At 37.9% G+C, this 23,351-nt stretch overlaps 2 protein-coding genes across 4 annotated transcripts in view; one reads left to right on the forward strand and one right to left on the reverse strand.

Annotated features, from left to right (window-relative positions):
* Positions 1-851: 851 nt before the first annotated feature.
* LOC139765966 (sulfotransferase 1C4-like) lies at positions 852-11,425 on the reverse strand. 3 transcript variants are annotated; one of them, XM_071693990.1, is made up of 7 exons: positions 11,382-11,425; positions 5,476-5,693; positions 4,570-4,707; positions 3,210-3,387; positions 1,870-1,996; positions 1,427-1,708; positions 852-1,245 (listed from the first exon to the last, which is right to left on the reverse strand). In XM_071693990.1, the coding sequence occupies exons 2-7, from the start codon at positions 5,643-5,645 to the stop codon at positions 1,118-1,120; spliced, it is 1,023 nt and encodes a 340-aa protein (XP_071550091.1). In that variant the 5' UTR covers positions 5,646-5,693; positions 11,382-11,425; the 3' UTR covers positions 852-1,117. The 3 variants fall into 3 exon arrangements, with proteins under 3 accessions (XP_071550091.1, XP_071550092.1, XP_071550090.1); XM_071693991.1 differs by lacking the exon at positions 11,382-11,425 and adding an exon at positions 9,759-10,079; XM_071693989.1 differs by lacking the exon at positions 11,382-11,425 and adding an exon at positions 8,498-8,790.
* Positions 11,426-15,153: 3,728 nt separating this feature from the next.
* Br140 (bromodomain-containing protein 140) overlaps positions 15,154-23,351 on the forward strand; it is a 115,389-nt gene continuing 107,191 nt past the window's right edge. The window contains exons 1-4 of the mRNA XM_071693993.1: positions 15,154-15,280; positions 19,957-20,160; positions 22,055-22,215; positions 22,712-22,885. Coding sequence (XP_071550094.1) covers positions 19,974-20,160; positions 22,055-22,215; positions 22,712-22,885 — 522 coding nt within the window. The 5' untranslated portion in view covers positions 15,154-15,280; positions 19,957-19,973. The remainder of the gene's footprint in view (positions 15,281-19,956; positions 20,161-22,054; positions 22,216-22,711; positions 22,886-23,351) is intronic.

Below are 23,351 nucleotides of genomic sequence, written 5' to 3' on the forward strand. Positions count from 1 at the left end.
GCTAGGATGTGCAAGAGATGTATGTGGCATGCAAAAGGCAAGAGAAGGGCAGATTAGAAACTATAGTCAATGGTAGGTGGAAGCAGTAAATTTGCTAGTGAAAGATAAAAGGGAGGTGTTTGGGCAGTACTTGCAGGGAAAGAGTGCAATAATTGGGGAATGTATAACAAAAATTGGTGGGAGGTCGTTAGGAAGGTGCAGCGGTTGAAAAAAGGGCAAATGAGAGTTGGGGTGAACAAGTATCAAAGAACTTTAGGGAGAATAAGATGTTTTGGAAAGTGATAAAAAAATGAGAGAACAAAAAATAGGAACACTGTAGAGGGGTGATAGGGGGAAGTGATAACAGGTAGGAATGAAGTGTTTAGGAGATGGAGTATTTTGATGGATTGTTGAATGTCTTTAACGATAGTGTGGCAGATGTAGGGTGTTTGGATTGGGGTGGTATGTGAAGTGAGAGAGTTATGGAGAACAGTTTGGTAAGGAGAGATGACATGGTGAAAACCTACCATTTTGCCAAATGCAGGGCAAGCACAGTGCTTACTGTAGGAAAAATCTAGAGTTACAAAGAATGAACTTTGTTAAGTGTTGTCAAGTGTTATGTGTGACAAGGAGAGATTGTATCATTGTGGACAGAATGCCAAAAGTCCACAAGTGAGAGGCAAAAAGAAAAGACAGCTACTTGGGTCTAAGGAGTGCAACTTCAAAACAACTTGAGTGCAGGAGTAAACTTTTAAGTTTCTACGATACAATTCCTGATTAGTTAAAAAACAAAAGTTAATATATTTTACATTGATTAGTAACAGGAAATACGTACACAAACACACAAAACACAAGGGAAAATAAAACGACCATTTAATAATGGAACATTTATATGTCTGGAAAAGACTTTTGATATGATCAGTACTTTTTTTTAATTTTTGATAACCTTTCCCCATGTTAGCAAGATAGCAACAGGAACAAACAAAAGGCCACATCAGCTCATATCTATTCTGAAGCTGTCATGTGTAATGCACTGAAAATAGAAAATGATAGTAAAGTTGGCCCAGTATCATAAGAGGGCCATATACAAATAAGTAATGGTAAATATCGTATTGGTTAAGATAAATCTGTGTAAAATCTAAGCAACTGTCTCAAAGTTGTACTTGAAAGGAATGTTTTGTGACATATCCTTCCACTTTTCCATCCAGCATTGGAACTTTTCCTCAAGGGCTGGGGTGAAGTAGTTGGACCAGTCACCAGTAATACCTGTGGATGAATGGTGTGGTTTTACCGAGAGGAAACAATACTATCCAGGAGTGGAAATATATGACAAAATATTATTATAGACGAATAAGCAATAAAGCATGGCAACAGTAAAATCAATTGTCATAATGTCAGATTCAGTGAAAATGTTATATCAGTAGAGAGTTTCTTATAGAAAATGTACCTTTCCTGACAAAGTCTTGTTCCCCTTCTCTGAACCGACCAATCTCAACACAGGCCTTTGTTGGGTTGGTTGTAGGTCGTGCTTTCATGTTGGAGAATTTGGTATGTTCAGCCACATCTTGGAGCTGTTTGTCAGTAAGCCCCGTACCTAGGAATTTATTAATGCGCCGTAACTCCCTTATGATATCTTCTTTCATATCTTCATAAAAAAGGAAGAGGACACTAGGGTGGTCTTTCTTTTCCCAGCCCTCAGCAATATGTTGCCAGAAAGGTCCTAATGTAACTAAAGGAAGAGAATACATGTTAGTCCATGTATCATCTGATGATCATTTACTTTGTATCAGTAAGGGTATTATTTGCATGAAAAATCACAAAATGTGGCAATGATTATACTACATCCACAACTTTACACCTGTAGAGAAAACCTAAGGATAGACCACTTACTAAGATCTCTACAAAAGTAATCAAGGAATTCTGGGAAGCTTCCTTGAAAATCTGACACTTTCACAAGCCTTTGTTGATGGTAATAGGAGACGCATGTGTCCTTTGGGTTCCTGGCCACATAAATCACCTGCATGTAGGACATATTTCATTTTTATGAAAAAGGGACCTGGTGTATCATACTACTAGCTAGAAGGATGAAGGAAATAACCTCATGGCTAGTAACAAAGAGGTTGGAACTAGGACTAAAAGAAATGTTGGGTACTTCAGTTATTCTATGTTATGAAGGTACATAGTGATAAACTATATAAAACAGCTATTTCTTGAATACATATACATATAAGATGATTACCTTTTTATATGATGTCGACAGAGGGTCCCTAAAATACAGCCCCAAAATTTTTAATGGGTACAAGAATCCTAGAAACAGTTTGCTCTTACCATGCAGTTGTCTTTGGCTACATTCTTCCATCCACTAATAGTATTAAAAGTGTTAATTCAGTTAGGTCCCTTAATGTTTTTTTCATTTTCTTAGCTGCATGTTTGAACAGTATTATCTTTTGCACAAGGAAAATTAAAAAGGTATTCATCTGTGTTATGTAACTTAAAAATTAAGAATAAATGAAAACCAGCTTGAACCCTTTGCCTGCATTTTTATTTCTTTATTACAGAGGAGATGTCCTGAAGTGTCAATAATACTAAAAAAATTAATAATTTGACTTTTCTGTTACTTTTCAATATCTAAAGGAAGTGGATTTTCTATATATGGCACTATGATTCCTTGAAATCCATAATGGATATCGTTACCAAGAACATAAAAATACTGTTTAGCAGCTTACTGTATAACCTCTGGACCTCTGTGGTTAAGGGCATACATTTAAACTGATAGCCATTTCCCATGTTAGCGAGGTGAAGAAAGCATACATCCACTAGGAACCATAAGATTGGCTGGACTCTGTCAAAATTACATTTAAAAAAATGACTGTGCACACAGGAAATGGCAAGAGAACTTCTCTGAAAAAGATGAGTGAGGTTTAAGTAGGTGTATGGTGCTTGTAAGATGGCACGACTAGTCCAGTAGTCCCATTTTGGTGAGATCAGCAATCATAATGTGGAGGGTGTAAGAGAGTTCTGAGCACCACTTTAATGCTCCTCAGTCAGGATGGTAGTACCACCCCAGGTGTCAAGAACCTAATACCAACCAGATATATATATCTAAAAATAGTATTATCCATAGCATTAAAAAGAATAACAAAATTTAAGACTGTGCATCTTATACAAACAGATGAACAGAGAGATGGAAAGAGATATACAAATAGGCAGCTTGATAATGTGGACTTCACCTTAGAAGTATCAAGAAGTGTAGGGTTGAGGAGTGAGAAGGGGAGATGAGTTTTGATGGTGCGGGGTGAAGAAACACTGTTCATTAAGTTCAAGTAAAATCCTTCCTTAATGGGGTCCTCATGTTTTTCCATCCACTCCCTCATGGGCTTGAGTTCATAACGTTCAAGTGAGTCAAATCTATGAAAAAGCAGGGGGTTAAGAGAATTTCATATTCATCCTTTTTGTACAATACTAACAAATCAAACCCCATAATGACACTTGAGGACTGTGCACTAAAAAGAAAAAATATAAGCATGTTTAATCTAAACAGGGTGTTCTCCTCTTAGATCATGTTATAATACTGGTAGAACCATCAATTTTATGAATGCCTTTAAGGGTTTTCCATAATCTAAAATAGAATGATCAGTAAACTGTAATTTTGAGTGATAAACAAAGCTGATGCAGCCTACGAGAGAGCTAGAGAATTTTATACATGCTACAACACAACAGATAAAGTAAATATACTAGTACATAATCTAAAGGAGTGCCACTGTGGTAATTATAGTTTGTAGTGTCATTGACAATCAGTAAACAATGGAAAAGTTGAGAATGAGGATGTTGCATAAATATACAATAAAACGAGGAATTATTTGTCTTTTCAATGTTAACTGGTAGTATATTCAATGTACAAATTGGATGCTTTTATGCAAATTAGCCTATCAGTACTGTTGAATACTTAAAAAAATCCAGTTTCAAGAATCTTTTGATGACTGCTGACACGAAACAATAATCTCCGTTTGCAGTAATATATGAAATTTAAGTGGCAAGTGAACTATGTGAAAGATATCTTTTTTACTTTGAGTGGTATGCTGGGAAAGAAGCAAATGTATCAATAGGTATATTTATGTAAGCTCAATTTTTTTTTCTTCAATTATACAGATTCTTAAGGAATAATTTCCAAGTTGCTCACTTAAAAGCTCAAATATAAGATTTTTACATTTCCTTAATTGATTATGTACACAACAAAAATACTATCCATGCAATTGTTAGACAATATGACAACACACAACGAGTTTTGACAAATGCTCTAAGGTCTTGCCTCACACTCATAGACCTGTTTTCCTTCTATATATTTCTCAAGTTTCAAAATACATATAATACAATGTAGGGTATATCGTTTTCAAACGGTTATAATGCATTATTTATTCTTAATTTTGAGAGAAATTACTAGAGAGCATCTTTCATGATGATTAAGAAATACGTCCCTTACTAATGCTTACCAACCCTACCCAGAGTCAACAGTGTTCATTTTGAACTCCATAAGACACACCTGTAAAAAGATAATCTATTTTGTATGGCATACATGAAATGGAGACTTACTCAAAAAAGGGGGACCTAACCCCGAGTTCGGTTGAACTGTCCAGTTGCCCACCATTCCTCATGGTCCACACAATCTCTTGTGTCCAAGTGGTGCCACACCTTGGATGGGTCATCACCAATACATCATCAGGCTTGAATCTACAGAGAATGAAGGCAGCGGTTTGGAAGGTAAAGATCATGGTATGAGAGAGAAAAATGACATTGAGAGGTGTGGATAATAGTCTGAGCGGTTTGGATGGCACAGGAGTTTATCAGATTACAAATAACGGAGTCATGAAAAACAATTTGATCGGTGGGGTTGATGGTATTAGAGGTAAATGTCCAATACCTTCAAAAGTAATGAAAATTATGTGATAAGTAAAGACAGCATCCTTGCACAGGTGCCTTTTTCATTCATCTTTACACATTTCCTCATTTGGCTATGTGAACACTGCCATATCCCGTACATTACTCATGACAGTTCTACAGTAGATGTGAGCGATTGTGGCCACTGTTTGTCTCTTCCTGGCACAACATCACAAACACGGGAAATACAATTATGGAATAAATAGTTTAAAGTATGTAGATATCTATATCATGCTAAATATCACTGAATAACCATTAGGTTCTTGTGCTTCACGAATTTCATGAGAACTAAACACAGTAGCCACACTTTTACAATAGGTTGTTTCATTCTTTCTTCACTTCTAGACACTACTGTTAATTCTCTTTACTTTCTTAATTTTCAAACTTGATTGCCGCTTCCCGCATTAGCGAGATAGCGTTAGAAACAAGAAGAAAGGCCACACCCACTCACATCCATTCTCTAGCTCTCATGTGTAAGGCAACGAAATCACAGCTTCCACTCCACAACCAGGCCCCATAGACCTTCCCAGTAGTTTAATCTATACGCTTCACATTACTTACTGGTAATTGTAATAAGTGCTGGCATATTTGGCGTAGGTTGAGGGGAAAACATAGCCACTCCCCTCCACTCTCACCAGGCCCTGGCAGCTGTACGCCAAGAACTTCTGCTCTATTTCTTTCATCAACTCCTCCTCCAGAGGTTCTATCTTGTAGGGGAAAGTCCTCTCCATCACGACCCTTTTTTTAAATCCAGGATACCACCTCAACAAACACCGTTACTAAGGGGAAAATTTCAAATAAGAAAGAAAATCTATACAGTTGATAAATGGATATATTATAAAATCCTGATAATTCTGAAAATATTATAAAGAAAAATAGGGGATATTATAAGCAGCCCTAACGTAGCAATGTATGCGGGTTCAGGATCAGCAGCGATATATCTGTCTCGTCCTTGAGGTAAGGCGTCCGAGTGCTGTACAGAAAACGGCCGCCTCAGAAACAACTTCGGGGGCCAAAGGGGCACTGTTGGAAACATCAATCCAGACCAATGTTCACCCTGAGGATAAGGGGGAAAGAATGCGGCAGATGTACCTCCTGTGTGTCTTAAAAGGCGGGAGAAAGAGAGCGTCGGGAGATTGGAAATTGGAAATCCTCCCCACATGTATGACACTGTGGTTTGTTTTTTACACTACCTCGCCCATGCGGGAAATATAGCGCGCTATATATATATATATATATATATATATATATATATATATATATATATATATATATATATATATATATATGAAAGCCGGCAAGGCAGCAGGTTTGGATGGTATTGCAGTGGAATTTATTAAGAAAGGGGGTGACTGTATTGTTGACTGGTTGGTGAGGTTATTTAATGTATGTATGACTCATGGTGAGGTGCCTGAGGATTGGCGGAATGCGTGCGTAGTGCCATTGTACAAAGGCAAAGGGGATAAGAGTGAGTGCTCAAATTACAGAGGTATAAGTTTGTTGAGTATTCCTGGTAAATTATATGGGAGGGTATTGATTGAGAGGGTGAAGGCATGTACAGAGCATCAGATTGGGGAAGAGCAGTGCGGTTTCAGAAGTGGTAGAGGATGTGTGGACCAGGTGTTTGCTTTGAAGAATGTATGTGAGAAATACTTAGAAAAGCAAATGGATTTGTATGTAGCATTTATGGATCTGGAGAAGGCATATGATAGAGTTGATAGAGATGCTCTGTGGAAGGTATTAAGAATATATGGTGTGGGAGGCAAGTTGTTAGAAGCAGTGAAAAGTTTTTATCGAGGATGTAAGGCATGTGTACGTGTAGGAAGAGAGGAAAGTGATTGGTTCTCAGTGAATGTAGGTTTGCGGCAGGGGTGTGTGATGTCTCCATGGTTGTTTAATTTGTTTATGGATGGGGTTGTAAGGGAGGTAAATGCAAGAGTCCTGGAAAGAGGGGCAAGTATGAAGTCTGTTGGGGATGAGAGAGCTTGGGAAGTGAGTCAGTTGTTGTTCGCTGATGATACAGCGCTGGTGGCTGATTCATGTGAGAAACTGCAGAAGCTGGTGACTGAGTTTGGTAAAGTGTGTGGAAGAAGAAAGTTGAGAGTAAATGTGAATAAGAGCAAGGTTATTAGGTACAGTAGGGGTGAGGGTCAAGTCAATTGAGAGGTGAGTTTGAATGGAGAAAAACTGGAGGAAGTGAAGTGTTTTAGATATCTGGGAGTGGATCTGTCAGCGGATGGAACCATGGAAGCGGAAGTGGATCATAGGGTGGGGGAGGGGGCGAAAATTTTGGGAGCCTTGAAAAATGTGTGGAAGTCGAGAACATTATCTCGGAAAGCAAAAATGGGTATGTTTGAGGGAATAGTGGTTCCAACAATGTTGTATGGTTGCGAGGCGTGGGCTATGGATAGAGATGTGCGCAGGAGGATGGATGTGCTGGAAATGAGATGTTTGAGGACAATGTGTGGTGTGAGGTGGTTTGATCGAGTAAGTAACGTAAGGGTAAGAGAGATGTGTGGAAATAAAAAGAGCGTGGTTGAGAGAGCAGAAGAGGGTGTTTTGAAATGGTTTGGGCACATGGAGAGAATGAGTGAGGAGAGATTGACCAAGAGGATATATGTGTCGGAGGTGGAGGGAACGAGGAGAAGAGGGAGACCAAATTGGAGGTGGAAAGATGGAGTGAAAAGGATTTTGTGTGATCGGGGCCTGAACATGCAGGAGGGTGAAAGGAGGGCAAGAAATAGAGTGAATTGGAGTCATGTGGTATACAGGGGTTGACGTGCTGTCAGTGGATTGAAGCAAGGCATGTGAAGCGTCTGGGGTAAACCATGGAAGGCTGTGTAGGTATGTATATTTGCGTGTGTGGACGTGTGTATGTACATGTGTATGGGGGGGGGGGGGGGCATTTCTTTCGTCTGTTTCCTTGCGCTACCTCGCAAACGCGGGAGACAGCGACAAAGTATAAAAAAAAAAAAAAAAAAAAATATATATATATATATATATATATATATATATATATATATATATATATATATATGATTTCAGGACCAATTTCTAAATGCTCCTGCAGCCCAAGAGTAGGCTACTTCCATTAGTGGAGAAATGTATACACCTTTTTGAGTGAAGAGGTCTTTAACGAATCTGTATCCAAACGACATCACGAAAGATGACTTTTCACGCGCGGTGTAAAAAACATTCTTCTGTCAAGGGGGAAAAACTGAGGTAGATGGGTAAGGTAATGCGCCTCCCTATTAGCATAAATAGGACTCTCGTCGAACAGTTATTTTGAGTTACTGGTAAATACCAAAGATACTATGGTTGCCGGATGTTTGGTACATTGCCCAGTAATACGAGAACGTGCTATTTTCTGTGTACCGAACTGTAAGTACTGTTAACAATGTCTATAAAGGTGACACGCGAATAATAGCCGGGCAATGACAAGATCAGGCTCTATCTGTCGGCACTGATCCTACATTCAACCCAAGGAAAGCAAGTTTCGTCTATGCTCTAGGATTTCTACTGAACCTTATTTGTAAGTAAATCTAAAAGTCAAATGGTAGTGTAATAGTAGACGAAGACTTGCCTGTGGTGGTCTTGAAAAGGCTGGTTTTCCACACTATTGATGAAACTGCACTGGATGCAGGTGCCACCGAAGTACTGCATGATGTGGATCTATCCCACACAGAGTCAGTCTCTGATATATTCCGAGATAAGATGCAAGTGCGCCGTCCAGCATACGTTCTATCTCATTATGCACGAAAAGGATCGGCTGGCACTAGACATGCTGTGTAGCGTTCAGACAAGTTTGCTTTCCTTTGTATTTATTATTATTATTTATTATTCTCTAACCCTATATTATCCCTCTCCCTCATACACTACCACTACCTACTTTTTTGATAGCGTAAGAAGTTATTGATAAAATATACACAACACACTCCCTCTTAAACGATTACTTTCTGCGGAGACAATATATATCGAACGGGTAATAATCACAGAAACTGAGCTTCTTATTTCTGAAGTACATTTACTGTATTGCGCGTCATCTAGTGATCACTGATAAAAATAATGAAACACGATAAGTCCCAAGTGCACTCTCCACTCAGTCAGGGGAGGTACTTGTATGTCGTGGTTATCAGAATATATATATATATATATATATATATATATATATATATATATATATATATATATATATATATATATATATATATATATATATTGTTACGAACTCAGTACTTATTATAGCAAGGTCGCCAGTAACATATATATGTTACAAATACTCTACTGGTCCTCGTCTTTGCAAGGACGGTAGATTTGTAATATAGCACAACTCAGGATAACGCTATCTTAACGTTATAGGGTTAAAACAAACACCAAGGTTAGAATTACTTATAATGAAAAGAATTCAAATGTACAAGGTGAACACACAAATCAGGCACGAATCATTTACGTTAACACTGAACATGAGTTTGACATTGAACACGAGTTAACATTCCAGATAAGATTTCAAACCAGGAAATCTCTTTCCGTTGACACTTTGTTCGATAGCATTACATTTAGTTAGATTCTGACGTGACACATAAACAATCGTTGCACTTAGCTAACCTGACGCAACACAGTAACATCATTGTTACACTTAGTTAAGCTTGACTTGACACAGTAACATATCATTACACTTAGTTAAGCTTGGCGTGACACAGTAAACATCGTCGTTAGGCTTAGTTAAGCTTGGCATGACACAGTAAACATCTTACAACCTAGGTAAACTTGACGGGACACAGTAACATCTTACAACCTAGGACAGCGGTGGCTACGGGGTTCGAGACAGGGAAAGCCTACATTACCTTGCTGGGCTCGCTACTGGTGAAGGAATCAAGGTCTCAGACGATCGTCTGAGCTTTTATCTGAATGACCAGCAAGGCAGGAACAGCTGGCCACGCCGCGACCCGCCACTTAGTTCTACTATAGGTCACAATGACACGCCCTCTTCTCGGCGTGATTGGCTGAAGGAGGCCTAAGGTCCGGCCTACACATGTGGCGTGCATCCAGACTCCTCTGTTCCTTTGCCCACGCCGGCAGCGAGCGAATGTGACGACATACCGTAGCAGTTCCCATGGTTGGACCTGACGCCGTCGACCTGACGTTTAGGTGCTACACGACTGGTCAAGGTCTGGGTCAAGACATAATTACTAAGGCAATCAACACGGTCAGGGAAGGTGAGATCCGGGCCGATAGAAGCCGCTCCCTACACCAAGACACGTCATACACAGAGATATACCAAGACACATATACGAACCATGTGGACACAAACACATGTGTTCGTAACAATATATACATTATATATATATATATATATATATATATATATATATATATATATATATATATGTATATATCTTTGGTTTATACGGAAAACTTCCTGTCTCAAAGTTAGTTTTTTTTTACCTAGCGTGGGTTTATATGAATGAGTTTTGTTATATATATATATATATATATATATATATATATATATATATATATATATATATATATATATATATATATATATATATATATATATATATATATCTTTGGTTTATACGGAAAACTTCCTGTCTCAAAATTAGTTTTTTTTTACCTAGCGTGGGTTTATATGAATGAGTTTTGTTATATATATATATATATATATATATATATATATATATATATATATATATATATATATAATCAAATAACCATCATCACATAATACTGAAAACAAATAATTCTAACAAAACTCATTCATATAAACCCACGCTAGGTAAAAAAAAAAACTAATTTTGAGACAGGAAGTTTTCCGTATAAACCAAAGATTGTAACAAGAACTTAGAAGGAAGCAGTAATCCGCACAGGAGTAAGTATATAACAGGTCCACACTCTGATGGCAAGCAAATATCTTGCAAGTCAATCAACTCGTCTTTCCTGGCAATGACATAATTTAGAATGCCATAATTTGCCGCTGTTCAACTAAGTCATGCCCAGCTCATCCCCATATACATCAGTTAAATATCTCTCGGTCACTTTGCAACACCTATTTTATTTTTCCCCGGGTTGGGTGTGTCATACTCATGGGCGATGGGATCGTTCAATGTTGTCTACTTAATACAGTACATCCCTCTTCACCCCTCCCCATCTGCTGTCCTTGTTCTTATACATCTCTCTGCGCCACCACTCTATTTCTCTGAGATTTTCCCAATTACTAGATTATCACATCATTAGTTAAAAAAAAAAAAAAAAAGATAACGGGTATCATGCGTTACGCAAATCGACAATGTGAACTTTATTGAAATTATCCCAATATCTATATCCCAATGATCTTAAGATGGAATACAAATGATAATCAAGACTTGTAACAACCAAATCCGTAAAGTATCAAGAAAAATATGCGCGGGTTGTCCGTAGGTAAAATAACTTACGAATTATAGTACCTAGGCACAGTAGCATCCTACCTTTGCAGCACCCTGCCTGTTCTACCATCTAGTGGGCGACCTCTAAACTAGCCTTACATCCTTATTACATAACTAATTCTATTAGGTTCAATTCCATCAATTCTGCCAAGACTCCTCCATTTTTTTCAACTAAATATCATTGTTTTGACACGCATTGATCACTTTAACACAAAATTATTTCTATATATGATTTTAGAACATATATATTTAGCGAGACTGTAATTCATACTTATAAACATGCTCCTTTTAAATTGATAAATAAATGTATTATAATCTTGCTGACCCTGTCATTTGCGAATCCATCGTTCTCTCGAGCCATAATTTTACGCATCTGACAGATGCACCGACTAGGTCTATTTTTCTTTTAGGCATGCACCGTCAAGGCCATCTGCCGCAGTAGACGCTGGTTCTGTCGGCTGAGTGAAAATAGACCCCACACTCCCCTACAGAACGCGTAACCGACCGCTACCATGCCTCTGACTCCTCTGAGTAGGGTTGTTTAGTGAGGAGGATCCAAGACAACGTAAATCCTAGAAAGCTGACATATTAGAAGGGCTCAAGTGGAGGAAAGCACTTAAAGGTCCATTACTACTAAGGCTAACGCCAATTACACGCATGGCATCCATGGAGAGTAATATTATCGTCGAGTCTATCAGATCGAGTCCCCTTCCAGAGTAACTGGTACACAGTGAACACTACCACTGTGGCTGCCTTTACAGTGGACATCACCACTAGCTGTCCGTATAGTCTACGTGATGCAATATACCGGTGATACGAGCGATAATTATGATCCGTAGTTTTAACCCTACATCGACATGGCAACACTGTGAGCAGGTCTGTAAAGCACTCTACGGCGGCTGAGTTTTGCCACACACATTTTGTACATTTTCTGTGTCTTCACCACTTCAGCTGAGTGGCGAGGTTGTAAGGCAATAATTTCAAGATGTCATGCAATGGAAGGTTAATTCATAACGTGAAGAATAAATTAAATTCAGTCTTATGTTGGAAGTTCAAGATTTCTTGTTCACAAGCATATGAACTTGGTCGGATTGAGCGCATTTCATGCAAGGTCTTTCATACGGAAAATAATCCATGGATAGGATGGTTTTACTCGATTTGGCTCATTCTTCTTCAAATATCTCCTTTGTAGTATTCATTTTTGGAAACCATTAACATAAAGACATTTCTTAACTTTCCCTTGTAAAACTTCTTTCTCTAAAATCATCCCTTCGATGTCTGTATTTCCTCCACGCCTGCCCGGGTGAAAGCCGCTTGGAACCCTCACAACCCCAACCGCCCGGGGGGAGGAAGCGCCCAACGCTGTAATTAGGATGATTGCATTCTCTCTCTCTAAAAAAAAAAAAAAAAGACAATCCTAAGCTCTTATCATGCTTGTATAAGTCCATGAATATGTGGTACAGTAATTCTTGCGCCTATATGAAAATGTAGCTATTGGAAAAATAGTATACTTCAATAGCGGTCAATAGGAGCATCACCAAAGAGTGTTAGATTTGTCTAGGCTGTCTGCAGCAAATGATATGCAAATACCACTTCATGTAAATAACCCAATTTCATGGGACTAAGGAAGCACTTTCCCCTCCCGCAATCGAGTTGGAGGGAATTGTGAATGTCCTTTATGATTAATCACCACCCTATCCAACTTACGTAATTTGTAGAAAAAATATTTTATTTCAATATTACAGGATATCGACAGCAGAAATCTTGTCCACCTTCTAGGAAATGTATAATTTTAACTATCGTTCTTTATAAGAATTACCTCCAAACCAGTAAAATGAACACTTTCAGAAACCCATTATAGCCAATGGTTCTGTCTTTTGGGCTTGGCGATTTTACTTAGTCTTCATTTCTATTTGATATTTAAGCCATAAAAAAAGTGGTCACATTTACGCGCGCCTTTGGTGCTCAGAGAATATTAAAAGTAAATATTAGAAATCCCCCAACCTTCGATATTCTATTAGAATAATAAAATCTACGCCAGTGCAGCTGAGCTCGTAAAACCAGCTTCTCTCTGCAAGGGAATACGGGCAGGTTGCAACTTAAAAAAAAAAACTCCCCCCTTTGCACATATAGCATCCCAGGCATGTTCCCGAAACTGATCAATACTGCACACTGCATTGCACATATAGGGGTCCCTCGATCGACCAACACCGTCGACTCAGTAAGGTCAAGGTGACAGCTTGTTGCTAGGGTCAGTAGGAATAATACTATGCGATCAGTGTCGCATAGTAATAGTCACACATGAAGTAGATCTCCATCTTTAAGTCTATGCAAATGAGAATACATTGACAATCTATGAGAAACTGCTGATTTATCGTGGTTATATTTCTAGTGGCTATTTCATATACACACATATATATATATATATATATATATATATATATATATATATATATATATATATATATATATATATATATATATAGCCCCCCATTCATCTTACTATATCAAAACAAACTGTTCTGAGCGCCATCTGTCGATAGCGTGATAACTACAACGGTTGCCTTGGTTACTCTCAAAGCCGGTGGGACTTGGGGGGGGGTGGGGGATATGGTGTTTCCATACCCCCTTGTTCCCTCTCTCTCCTCTCCTGTCCCTCTTTATCCCGCACAGCGAGTACTCTTTTATCAGGCGCTCCATGTGCTCTTGCATCTCATTATTTACTGGCAGTATTCCGTTTTTCTTTCATCTGTCATATTTTGGCCTTAGCTACTTTCCTTGTTCTACAGCAGTTTTATTACATTTCCTTCCCTCCTATTTTCTTTTGCCTTTTCTGTAAAATTTTCGGCCCTCATTAAAGCCCCCTTTGGTGGTACCACTCCTTGACGAGTTCTATCTCTTTGTATCATCTTATAAGACGTCTTAAACATTTGGCTTTTCATCTCTAATTGCTACTTCTTTTGCAGCACATTCTTCTTAGTCTACGACGTCTACTTCTCATTTACTTTTCATTCCTGTGGCTAATTCTCAGCTACTGTACCTCTGTCAGGAGTTTCGTCCCGTTCTTTGTTCTTTATCTTCCCCTGCATTTCAAAGTTATTGATTTATGGGATTTCAGTAATGGTTAAGCTGCCGGATGCTGGGGTTAGTAGATAAGGGGGCGGGGAAACGGAGGGGAGCGAGGAAGGGGTCCCTTTTTCCCCCCCTATGCTGTTGCAACGGGAGCAGTCTCATGCTTTTGTCGTACACCAGCCTTGCAAGCAAAAATCGGCCGCTGCTTCAGTAGAAACGTTAATTTATAATTTTTTTTCATTATATTAATTTCAATCATGCATGATGATAGGAAAAAGGAGTACGGGGTCATGTGCACTGTGCAAGGATCATCAGGTTTCTATGCACTGGAGATGAGACAGGAATCAATAATGGTCCCCGTATGCTTTTTCCCTGATTGCCAGTTACTTTCACTGCTAAGTCTTTTTTTCATATTAGTTAATATAATTTTGAGTTACGTTTCACTTGCAGAGGATATTTCGCATTTATATGTGGTGTTTCTGTGGAGATGAAAACAAAACAACCTCGCCACGGAACGGAGAAAGAGATTTCCACATTTCATTATTTTTCCTATTTGTCTGCATGGTATCTCTTCTGGATGGACACGGAGCTTATCGTGATTGCTCGAACTTAAAGATGAATACAGAGCTGGGCTTCTGAGTTACTAGCGAGGGCGTGCCTTCCCGAGATCACGAGAGAGAGAGAGAAAGGATTACCATCTGTCATAGAGGGAGGAGGAGGTTTGTATTTCCCGCTGCAGTGAGGCTGGTCGCTGATTGGATGCCCGCTCCTCAGAAAAGTTGTTTTGGTGAACAATGGCTGACTTGACGCGGCCGTAGAATCGATCCTCCCTTATAAAACCCGTTTATTTTCCTTTATTACGGAATTAGGTGAGGCCATTACTTGTGCACGTTGTTCTGTAGAGGTAAGAGATGTGTTTTAGTTCGTTGGTTGTGTTTGAAATTTGGTGTTGTAAGAGAAGTGGGCGAGATAAGGCGACCAAGCCTGGCCGTGGAGTGTCAGGTTGTCGGGAGCCACCGCCAAAGCTATCGGAGTCGCCCAACATTTTCATTTCCAGCTGTCAGTGGTAGGGATGTAGGGCTTTGTTGAGGCATTCTGTATGCTTATCTTATAGAATTCAACAAGGTTTCCCGACTGATTGTCCCTGTGAATTTGAATATATCTCGGTAGAGTGGGTTTTCTCAAAATGATCAAATCCTTGGCATCTCCTACATGGGTTTCTTGAGATGAATAAAGAGACAGATTCACGGACTTGCTTGCCTTGAGATAGCTTATCAAACTTGGTGAAGTACGCAGTTAAGATCAGTGTTTTTATATGGCTACGGTAATGAATTCCTACCAAGAAATTTTGAGGAAAGATTTGGAAATTTGAAATTTTTGTTAAGGAGGCCAAGTATAACTAGTTCTTGTCACTGGTAGGGGTGAAAGTTATAAAGTGATTAAAAACAATTGATTTCTGTACGAGGAAATAGTAGACTTTTTCTGTTTTTTTATTAGAATTTAGTGTATTATAGTACTGAATGTATAATTAATTCTGTAGTTTGTGAAAATTTCATGTGCCTGATCTTGTCCAGATAGAGAGACAAGCTAAAAGAAACCTCCGAACTGTGTTTTCCATGATAGTGATAATTGATAATATTGGTGCAGTGTTTTTAAAGATTTTTTTATGTTTGTTGTTATACAAATGAATTATCTTAGGGAATATATATGATAGTTCTATTTTGATACTTGAAAACTTGAGAAAGGAGGGCATGGCATATAAGGTGAGGGAAACCATAAGGTAAGATGAACGTAAATAAACAGTCTTTTGCAAATTAGTTTTCTCTTTTTTTTTTAGTACATTGATAATACTGAAAAAACTTGTACATTTACTACTGAATATTTAGCCTTGTTTCATGGAAGAACAGTTGGTTATATATCTTAAGGTGGATGCATATATAGGTATATGATCTCTGTTTTTCTTTTATGGAGTCATTGTTGTTACTGTAAAGGATGATTTGAGAATAGGATTTTTTGTTTTAACCTGAAAACCTATCTTTTCAATATAAATTCATTCGTGGTAGGGTTATGGAGGATAAAGAAAATGTTGAGCTAAATGATATTGGTAAATAAGGTATCCTTGTAATGCATAACTACTTCTGAAAGCTGTAAAATAAACCAAATCATACATTTTTTGCTGTGAGAAGTGTGTGAGGTCCATTTATGCTTGTAGTCCAATAGTTACTGAGGTTTGTACTGATGTTCTCTATGGTAGTAGTAAAAGATGTGTCTTACATTAGGATTAGGGAAAAAGTGGGAAAAAAATGACTTTCCATTGATTATTGATTTTTTGTCTATTGATATTGAATTCCATAATAGATGAAGGCTGTTTTTGGTGTCTTTTTAGCTTCTCTTTGTGGGTGAGGTTTACCAAGGTTGTGACGACCATTTTGGAACTTTGCTGATGGTTTAATGACTTGAAATTTAGGCTTCAAACCTTATGCATAATCTTTCTAGAGGCATTACTCAGCTCACATAAATATCCATCTTAAGGAGTTAAGGAGTTGGATTAGATAGAATCTTCAATTTCTTTTGTGATAGGACACATATGGCAGTTTCAAATTATGCTCCAAAGAATCTTAACAAAAGCATCAGTGTATTTCAGTTATCTGTGGGACAGTAACTTTTCATGTGTGAGTGTCTTTGCACATAATGTGAGGATATTAAAAGATTAAGATGCCATAGGCCTTCCACTGGTACGACTTTTGTCAGAATATTTGAATTAAAGAACACATATTCATTTTCAGATGAATTACCATAACTGTTGCAGTGGTTGGGTTTTGGTAGTTTCTGCATTTTTTAGCAGTCTTTTAACAGCAGTAATTGGTTTATCTGTTGCATAGATACAGTAAACCTCTCAAAAGTAACATTCACAAAAACTGACCCCTCTTGATAGGTTGTTTTGAAAAAATAATATGTGTGTATGTATATATATATATATATATATATATATATATAGAGAGAGAGAGAGAGAGAGAGAGAGAGAGAGAGAGAGAGCCTCTCTGGTTTTCTCAGAGATAGCTCTAAGAGATGGCTTCATCGAGCAACATTTATTCATAAACTTAGAGCGTCCCAGATCTCTCTCTTTCATCTCGTTTTATGATATTCAACAGTTATCACATATTTTTTCCCCTTAGGCTTTTGAACTTTGATGTCATTTGACGCGTATCCACTGTGGGTGTTAGTGAAGTATGTTGTCTTAGTGAATGTAGATGTTTGTGTTGAAAGACTTTTAGAATACTAATGAAGATGAATTAGGTATTTCATTATATCTCTGAAGGGAATGTAATCTAATTATCGAACGCGCGTGTCTTGATTTTACAATATTCATGAAAACTACTTATAAAGTAGAGGAGGATGCGATATATATATATATATATATATATATATATATATATATATATATATATATATATATATATATATATATATATATATATATATATATTTCCCGCGTTAGCGAGGTAGCGTTTCTTTCTTTTCATACATATTCGCCTTATCCTGTGTTAGTGAGGTAGCGTTAAGAACAGAGGACTGAGCCTTAGAGGGAATATCCTCACGTGGCCCCCTTCTCTGTTCCTTATTTTGGAAAATTGAAAAAAAGGAAGGGGAGGATTTCCAGCCCCCCCCTTTAGTCGCCTTCTACGACACACAGGGAACACTTTGGTGTTCCAGCTCGAAGTGAAACAAAGCTTATGGTTAAGGGGAAAGAATTGTTTAGGAATGTCATGGGGGTAAAGTCAGGAGTTGGTATAAGGGTGAGAATAACGGAAGAGGTAGCGCCTCTGCAGAAGGGGTTGTGGGAATGTGCGAAAAATTGTAAGGAAGTGAGCTTCGGAGTGATATTGTTAAATGTGAAAGTGGATTTTGACGGATGAGTGATCATTAATGTTTATGCACAGCCCACAAGCAGATGATGAGAGATGAATGTTTTAGCAGCTGAGCGACTGTGTCAGCAGTTTTGATGCAAGAGACTGGGTGTAAGTGGTAGATGATTTAAATGTGAAAGTGACTAATGTGGCAGTTGAAGGCATAACTCAGGAACATAAGGTTTATGGTAAGGTGAATGGAAAAGGTAAACTAATGCTTGGGAATGGTAGGTTTGAAAAGAAGGATATACACAAGCATACATGGATGAGTTGGATAAATGGTCAGAGGACACCATTGGATGACATATTAATTGATAGGTGTGCACAAGAGAGACTCCGGGATGTTTTATGTGCTGAGAGGGGCAGTTGGTGGGACATCTGATTGTTACTTGGTTGAGGAAATTAGAGTCTCGGAAAAGAGGAAGATATAGGTGAGAAGAGGATGGTTCAAGTAAATGAGCTTGGAAAAGAGAATTGTGTGAAGAAATACCAGGAGAGATTGACTGGAGAATGGCAAAATTTCAGAGTAAACAAAGTTAGGGGATTTGGTGAGAATTGGTAGGTACTTATGGAAGCATTACTGGTATGTGCCAGAGATGATTGTGGTATGCTGGAGGTGGGAGATGGCTGGGATAGAGAGCAGTAAGAAATTGATTGGAGTATGGCAAAATGTGAGAGGGAACAAAGTTAGGAGAGTAGGTGGGGAATGGGAGGTATTTATGGAAGCAGTGCTGGCATGTGCAAGAGAAGAGTGTGGTATGCAGGTGGTTGGAGATGGATAGGTTAGAGAGCAGAGTGGTGGTTTGATGAAATGAAAGCTGCTGCTGAAAGAGAAAAGAGAGGTGCACAGTTAGTACTTACAGGGTAGTAGTTTGTATGATTGGGAGATGTTCAAGAGAAAACAGCAGGAGGTCGAGTAAAGTTCTGGGGATGAAAAAGAGGTCAATTGAGAGTTTGGGTGAGTGAGTATCAGCAAACTTCAGGGAGATTAGGAAGATATTTCAGATGGAGGTCAATAGTGTGGGAAAAACAAGAGAACAGATGGGAATATTGATGAAGGGGCAAATGGGGAAGTGATAACAGGCATTGATGAGGTGAAGAGGAGGTGGAGTAGATACTTTGAAGTATTGTTGAGTGTGTTTGATAATAGGATGGCAGTTATAGGATGTGTGTGTTGGGGAGGTATGTGAAGTGAGAGTCATGGCAAATGTTTTGATGAAAAGAGAAGAGGTAATGAAAGCCTTGCTTGAGATGAAGTGTGGCACATGGCTGTAGTGGATTGTATTTCAGTTGAATTTCTTATGAAAGGGGGTAAATGTGTTGTTTGGTTAGGTAGGATTTTTCAAAGCCTATTATTTTGCTGCTTGTTGTATGTTTCTTTTTATAAAAAAAAGTTGTAGGTATATGAATGAAATACTGTTTATTTTTTTAACATTAAGTACTTTTGGACATTTCAAAATTGTTTTTATATATACTGTATAGTTTATGACTGAAAAACTATATATTTTTTCTTTTTTATCATTCAGTACTTTTGGACATTATGTGTACTGTATGAAATACATTTAAGAAAGTTTAGATATGAATTCAGTTCTCCAACCAGCAAAATCAATAGTATATCAGAATGTGGTTCTTTTCAGATTGAAATACAATCATCATGCCTCGGCTAGGCCTTGGCTATGATATGGACCAGTTCCTGGACCACTGTCGCATGACCAAACCTCCATATGAGTGCCCCCATGCCTCATGTGGCAGGGTTTACCGCAGTTTGGCAGGGATCCAGCATCACATGACAACGTATGACCATGAAAATCCTCCTCCGAATGTTGTTACTCCAAAGTCAGGCGAGTTGTAAATCATTTCATTAGTTGTAGCATCCATGTCTTTTACATTGTTTTAACATTTTGTTTTATTTTAGAAAAAACCTGTGGAATACAAAACAGGCATGAATGGTTAGTAGTAACCTATTAACAGTGGTTACTGGGGGTCTGCATTTTGAAAGTTGAGAGTGATCACCAGGGATCTATGTTCTTCCCATGACATATAAAGTGTTAGTCTTTGGTGCACTAATTTTTCTTGATAATGATCCTCACGTATCGGTTATCTATTGGTGATGTCAGGAACGAGACAAAGATGGTTGAGTCATCAAAAATCAGCTAACATGTGAAAAACTGAGTGTGTACAGCGTGCCAAACTTAAATGTTTGTACAGTGACAGATAAAGTAAGTTTAGCTGATTTTTCTTTTAACTTTTCTTCATATGTTCCATTACAGTAATTGAAAAGGCTGATTTTTTGAAGGTTAGTTTTGTAAGACCTGGAAAAACTGTCATCTTGGTTTTTATATGTACCAGATTTAAATGTCTTTACAGCAGTAGATATGGGAAGTGAATGAAGGTAACAAGTAAAGTAAAAAGATGTAGTGACAAAACAGTGACTCATAGGTTTGATGTGTAAGAAAGCTTTGTAGAGAAAATAAGTTAACTAAAAAGATATTCTCAGATTTTTTGTAATAACTTTACTGTCACACCTTCTATTTATCTTTTTTAGTCCCCAGTCTTTGTAATTGTTCATTATTTTCTTGCTTTATGATTTTAGCCTTTTTTTCATAAAAGAAGTTCTATAGGAGAATATTTTTCTTAAGGCTCAGTCTCCTGTTCTTGATGCTACTTTGTTAAGGGAAGAAAGGTAAAAAAGTTTCATACATGCCATTTTCCACATTTGCATGGTAGCATCAAGAACAGATGACCAAGTCAAAGAGGGAAAAATCCTCTGTTGCCCCCCCCTCCCCCCCTTCTCTATTCATTCTTTTGGAAAAATAAAACACAAGGGAGGCTCCCCCCCCCCCCCTTCACCTCTTTCAGTCTCCTACCTCATGCAGGAATATATGTGCAGTATTCTCGATACCCTGGGAGATAGAACCAGTGACATACCTGCCTGGTTAGTGGCTGATTTCCAACTACTGCCCACAAATGAGAAATGAAATACTTTAAATTATCCTGAAATATTTTTTTTACTAAAGAAAAAGAATATTTTATACATAAGAATATGAAGTATCTTTTTTTCTAGATCTGTCACAACAACAACAAGGTATTACATGTTGTTATCTGAACTTGTACCTTAATTTTTAATTGTCGCAAGTGGAAAATGTTTCTTTTCAAACCTGTTGCTAAGGAGGTGCTCCGAATGCTATTTTGATGATATTCCTTTCAAGTTTTTGTAACTGTTTTTCAGGCTTATTTTATATTTATTGTGGGTTGAAAATCATTGGAAGATACTTGTTCAGAGTACTTGATAATTGTTAGGGTAGCTGAGCATATATCTGAGTAAAGCTGAATAGACTGGGCTGGACTGGACTCTCCTCCCAGAGTGCAGAAACCTGTCGTTTCCCACAACTTTTATTTCTAAGCATGCATTTCTTATTCTTTTCAGTTTCAGCATGACTTTTTTTGTACTCTTGTTTAAGTCAAAATAATATAGAGAATTCGTCAGTGAGCGATAGAATTTTTGTAGGGTCATTGACACTTGAGTGTCTGATGTGTATTGAAGATTTTTGGAAAGTTTCTTAAGGTTTCTTTGAACTTTGAATGTGGGATATGAAATTTGTAAGTTGGAAATTTTTTTATGGGATCTGTTGTAAACAGATATGAGTGAGGGTATCTACTTGATGTCTGTATGTAATGTGTTAAATAGATATTTTGAAATGAGCTATGATAAGATTGAATTTTTTTATTGTATAGCTCGGAAGAAAAATATGAAGCGGCCACCATCCCCACTTGCAAACCAGGAGCCAGAACCACCATCAATACCTTACTCTCATGATATGAAAGCTGTAGAGTTCGAGGTGGATGGGAAACTGACACGGCTGTCTGTTTACGACCCTATAGAAATACTGTCTAAGGTGTGTTGTGATGATATATGTTCTGAAGTTTATGATGTAGATAGGTGGTTTATAGCAGAAATGGATTTTATTCACTTGTAGCTTTTATGAACCACGGATATCAGTGTTCAGGATGTAACAAATTAGCTATGTAGAACAGATTTACTTTTTTCTCTGTAAAATTAATGCTTTGATTTGTGAAAGATGAAAATTATTGAATTAAGGCACTAACATTTTCATAATGAAATTGTATTTTTAGTTAAGTTTACTTAAAGCTTCCTCTGAAGAAATTGGTATAAAGTATTTTATAGATATTATGAAGAACATGGTTATTTGTTTACATGAGAGGGTTTAGTGAAGAGTGATGAAACATTTCACTAAAGTGAATTATGGGAAATGTCTTAGATATTTTTCTGTAAGAAGTACGAGAAATCATATCAAACTATGCTTTCTCTCTTTATTTACTGAAATTATGGATGATAGCTAAACAAATATAAAAGCTCATCCATCTTTGCAGGAGGATTATGAAGCATCAATGCCCCCTATTGTAGAGGAGCCTCCCCCACAAGAGCAAGCACGAACACCTTCCATCAAGCCCTTGCCCAAGACTCCAACGTCTAAGGCTCCATCATCGAAGACCAATGTACCCACTACTCCACTACCTAAGACACCCCAACAGAAGACACCAAAGGTATATTTAGGTTGGAGTGCTTAGACAAGATAGACGTAAAACTTGTTGGAAAAGTTCATTCATTAAGGTCAGAAAGTGTGGAGATTGGAGATAAATAGTATGAAATAAAAGGTGGGATTTAAGGTGGTATATAGAGGCATATTTATGAGGAATGCATAGTGGCATACAGGGGTCAATGTGCTTTCAATGGACTGAACTAGGGCATGCGAAGCATCTGGGGTAAGCCGTGGAGAGGTCTGTGGTGCATGGTTAGTTTCATGACCCAAGAATCATATCCATACAACACTGTCGGGACTTGTGTCTTCAGACATATTCATCTTTACCCAAGCATGCACTTGCCTGTCCTTCTACATTTTATATTATTTTGCCATTTCTCTACTTGATGAAGAGTGCCAAGAAGAGATGAAAATGTCTTCATATGCTCACATCCTTTCTCTTACTGTCATGTATAATGTACCAAAACCCG

The sequence above is a fragment of the Panulirus ornatus genome, chromosome 56 (genome assembly GCF_036320965.1).
Source record: "Panulirus ornatus isolate Po-2019 chromosome 56, ASM3632096v1, whole genome shotgun sequence".
NCBI classification, from domain to species: Eukaryota; Metazoa; Arthropoda; class Malacostraca; order Decapoda; family Palinuridae; genus Panulirus; species Panulirus ornatus.

What these genes read in the sequence shown, in the direction of transcription:
- LOC139765966 (XM_071693990.1), bottom strand. Translation starts at nt 5,645, where the DNA reads ATGGAGAGGACTTTCCCCTACAAGATAGAACCTCTGGAGGAGGAGTTG. An exon ending in CACTTCTTGATACTTCTAAG is followed by an intron (nt 1,997 to 3,209) that starts GTGAAGTCCACA and finishes TCCTACATGCAG; the next exon opens with GTGATTTATGTGGCCAGGAA. An exon ending in TTACTTTTGTAGAGATCTTA is followed by an intron (nt 1,709 to 1,869) that starts GTAAGTGGTCTA and finishes CTCTTCCTTTAG; the next exon opens with TTACATTAGGACCTTTCTGG.